Below are 4,854 nucleotides of genomic sequence, written 5' to 3'. Positions count from 1 at the left end.
GGGTAACAACATTTAACTATGTATATATATTTCCCAATTGGTTTAACTGCCACCCGCCTGAATCTATTTAAAATCTTTTTTTTTTTTTTTCAACCGCCCGACCTGACCCGCGGATTAAATCAAATTTTTTAAAATTTCATCTGCCCGATCCGCGGATAATCCGCGGACTCCGCGGTTGTGCCCGCAAACCGCGCATCTCTAATAGATATATATATATATTTTTTTTCTGAGGTGGTACTTAGTGAAAAAAAGTTGACAACTATTGTTATTATTATTGTTGTCATCACTGCTACTTAGCGGAAGTAGAATTGAGGCGTCACGTCAACAACTTCCTGCCTGGACATTGCTAGGCAGTGAGTGACCTCTAGTGGCACATGTGGGTAACTGCACTGTGTGTACTATACTATTATATAATGAACAAATAAATTGTAATGAATATAAACATATTCATGTACACAACAAATAAGTTTGTAAATATATAAATAACAACATTTTAACGCGCAGTGCTCTTTATTTTTGGATGACGTCACCGGCGGTGGAGCATCCCTCTCCTCCCTCTTCCTGCATCCCACTCTGTGACGCTCTCCTCTCCTCTCCTCTCCTCTCCTCTCCTCTCCTCCCTGTCGCCGCACTGCCGACCCACGCAGCATCCACAGACGCCGTGTCGGACGTGTTTTTTCCCAGCGGACCTGCTGCACCCAGTTTCCGGCCGTAATCCTCCTCCCGTCTGCACGACTCGATGACGCCCAGCGAGCTGGTCTGATCCGAGCGGCCCTGGTCACTGCTTTGAAGATCCGTGGATCGTGTGCGTGGAGGAGATACCCGCCGTGCCGTGGATGGACTGCTCTTGATTGTCTGCAGCGGCTGTGAGTCAGAAGATGGCGGACCGGGCTGAGATGTTCTCCCTCTCCACCTTCCACTCCCTCTCCCCCCCGGGCTGCAGGTAACACGCTGGGTGGGGGGGATGGGGCGGCTTTTCACGCTCGTGGATTAAGCATCCACGTCATGTGACGGGAAACAATGGTTTCGATCATTAATAGGAACAATATATTGCCATAAACACAGCAGATGTGACCGGAAGTGATGGTTGTTGTTGTTGCCGAACAGGCCACGCCCTGATTGTGATTGATGCCAGAGGGGATTTATCATACAACATCGCTTAAAGCACAGGTGTCAAAGTCAAGGCCCGGGGGCCAGATTTGGCCCCTGGAAATAATATGCATCAATTAAGTACTTTTATCATAATAATAATAGATTTTATTTGTAAAAGCACTTTACTTTGAGCAAACAACCTCAAAGTGCTACAGTGTATTGAAAAAAATAAATAAAATAAAAACTAGAACAGCCTGATAGCTAGAACTAGTATGCATATATCTATAAAAATGTTTTTTTTTAAAAAAAAGAAGGGTTTTTAAGCCTTTTTTAAAAGCATCCACAGTCTGTGGTGCCCTCAGGTGGTCAGGGAGAGCGTTCCACAGACTGGGAGCGGCGGAGCAGAAAGCCACTTTTTTTTTACTAAATGTATTCTTTCTTTCTATTTTGGGAGAGAAAAAATTATATAAATATATGTACTCCGTAAATGATGTTAACTTAAATATTGTCTAATTATATATGATCAAACATTCAAACCATGTTTTAAAATAGAAATTAATACTAATAATAGTGAGGACAAAGCTACGAACAATGGGAGACCGGGGCTTTCTGCTCCGCCGCTCCCAGTCTGTGTGGAACGCTCTCCCTGACCACCTGAGGGCACCACAGACTGTGGATGCTTTAAAAAAAAAGCTTAAAAACCCTTCTTTTTTTTTTAAAACTTTTTTTAATTTTAGATATATGCATACTAGTTGTAGCTATTTGGCTGTTCTAGTTTTTATTTTATTTTTTTATTATCTTTTTATTTTATTTTTTAATACACTGTAGCACTTTGAGGTTGTTTACTCAATGTAAAGTGCTTTTTACAAATAAAATCTATTATTATTGTTATTATTATTATTATTACTATTATTATTATTATTATTATTATTATTATTATATATATGTACTGCATAAATGATGTTGATATTGTCTAATTATATATGATCAAACATTCAAAACCATGTTTTAAATAGAAATAAATACTAATAATCATGATTTCCAAGCAAGTTATCCATCAAATAGTGCAATGTAAAAGTAGCAATAGATTTCATGCTCAAATTGTGACATTTACTGTGCTTTTTTACACCATTTTTCTCTAAATGAAAAAAAACAAACCCTGTACTTTTTTTTTTACTGTAATAAACTGTGGTACCGTTTTGGCATTTACAGTAATACACCCAAAAATATACACTTGTTGATTTGTGGTAAAAAAGTAACAAACAAACTGTCAGCTCAGGTGCTAACATTTTACTGTAAAATTGCAGTTTTTTTTTTATTTACAGTAAAAAAAAAACAAATGTACATTTTACAGTAAAATTCTGGCAACTGAGCTGCCTTTTTCTTTTTTTTTAACCATAAAAACAGCAGTACTGTTTTTCCATTTACAGTAATATACACTACATGTACAGTAATACACACTACATTCACAGTAATATACACAACATTTACAGTAATATACACTACATGTACAGTCATATACACTACATGTACAGTAATATACACTACAGTTACAGTAATATACACTACATGCACAGTAATATACACTACATTTACAGTTATATATACTACATTTACAGTAATATACACTACATGTACAGTCATATACACTACATGTACAGTAATATACACTACATTTACAGTTATATATACTACATTTACAGTAATATACACTACATGTACAGTAATATACACTACATTTACAGTAATATACACTACATGTACAGTAATATATACTACATGTACAGTAATATACACTACATTTACAGTTATATATACTACATTTACAGTAATATACACAACATTTACAGTTATATACACTACATGTACAGTAATATACACTACATTTACAGTAATATACACTACATGTACAGTAATATACATTTAAAGTAATATACACTACATGTACAGTAATATACACTACATTTACAGTAATATACACTACATTTACAGTCATAAAAACTACATTTACAGTAATATACACTACATTTACAGTAATATACACTGCATGTACAGTAATATACACTACATGTACAGTAACATACACTACATTTACAGTAATATATACTACATGTACAGTAATATACACTACATGTAAAGTTATATACACTACATTACAGTAATATACACTACATTTACAGTCATATACACTACATTTACAGTAATATACACTGCATGTACAGTAATATACACTACATGTACAGTAACATACACTACATTTACAGTAATATACACTACATGTACAGTAATATACACTACAGTTACAGTAATATACACTACATTTACAGTTATATACACACTACATTTACAGTAATATACACTACATGTACAGTAATACATACTACATGTACAGTAATATACACTACATTTACAGTTATATATACTACATTTACAGTAATATACACAACATTTACAGTTATATACACTACATGCACAGTAATATACACTACAGTTACAGTAATATACACTACATGTACAGTAATATACACTACATGTACAGTAATATACATTTAAAGTAATATACACTACATGTACAGTAATATACACTACATTTACAGTCATATACACTACATGTACAGTAATATACACTACATTTACAGTCATAAAAACTACATTTACGGTAATATACACTACATTTACAGTAATATACACTGCATGTACAGTAATATACACTACATGTACAGTAACATACACTACATTTACAGTAATATATACTACATGTACAGTAATATACACTACATGTACAGTTATATACACTACATTACAGTAATATACACGACATTTACAGTCATATACACTACATTTACAGTAATATACACTACATGTACAGTCATATACACTACATTCACAGTAATATACACTACATGTACAGTAATATACACTACATGTACAGTCATATACACTACATTTACAGTAATATACACTGCATGTACAGTAATATACACTACATTTACAGTTATATACACTACATGTACAGTTATATAATTACATGTACAGTAATATACACTACCTGTACAGTTATATACACTACATTACAGTAATATACACTACATTTACCGTAATATACACTACATTTACAGTAATATACACTACATGTACAGTAATATACACTACATGTACAGTCATATACACTACATGTACAGTAATATACACTGCATGTACAGTTATATACACTACATGTACAGTAATATACACTACATATACAGTAATATACACTGCATGTACAGTAATATACACTACATGTACAGTCATATACACTACATGTACAGTAATATACACTACATGTACAGTAATATACACTACATTTACAGTTATATACACTACATGTACAGTAATATACACTGCATGTACAGTTATATACACTACATGTACAGTAATATACACTACATGTACAGTAATATACACTATATTTACAGTAATATACACTACATGTACAGTAATATACACTACATGTACAGTAATATACACTACATTTACAGTAATATACACTGCATGTACAGTAATATACACTACATGTACAGTAATATACACTACATGTACAGTAATATACACTACATTTTCAGGTGACATTATTGCAACTTATTTTTTTTTACATTTTAGTTTTTTTTTAAAAATCTACTAATAAAATGCATCAAAAAAAGGTGTAATAAAAGTATTGACTGTTAGAAGCGGCCCTCTGGGGCCAAACATAACTGCCATGTGGCCCTCAGTGACACCTCTGGC

The 4,854-nt window shown here is 33.1% G+C and overlaps 1 protein-coding gene across 3 annotated transcripts in view; it reads left to right on the top strand.

Moving 5' to 3' along the window:
- The first annotated feature begins 649 nt into the window (after positions 1 to 649).
- The window catches only part of mapk8ip2 (mitogen-activated protein kinase 8 interacting protein 2), a 61,682-nt gene continuing 57,477 nt past the window's right edge, over positions 650 to 4,854 (top strand). The window contains exon 1 of one of the 3 annotated variants that reach the window (XM_061969143.2): positions 650 to 943. In XM_061969143.2, the coding sequence (XP_061825127.1) occupies positions 879 to 943 (65 nt within the window). In that variant the 5' untranslated portion in view covers positions 650 to 878. The remainder of the gene's footprint in view (positions 944 to 4,854) is intronic. The other 2 variants (XM_061969144.2, XM_061969145.2) reach the window with 2 other exon arrangements.

This window comes from Nerophis lumbriciformis, linkage group LG08 (genome assembly GCF_033978685.3).
Source record: "Nerophis lumbriciformis linkage group LG08, RoL_Nlum_v2.1, whole genome shotgun sequence".
Classification (NCBI taxonomy): Eukaryota; Metazoa; Chordata; class Actinopteri; order Syngnathiformes; family Syngnathidae; genus Nerophis; species Nerophis lumbriciformis.
This window is presented reverse-complemented; position numbering and strand designations above follow the sequence as displayed.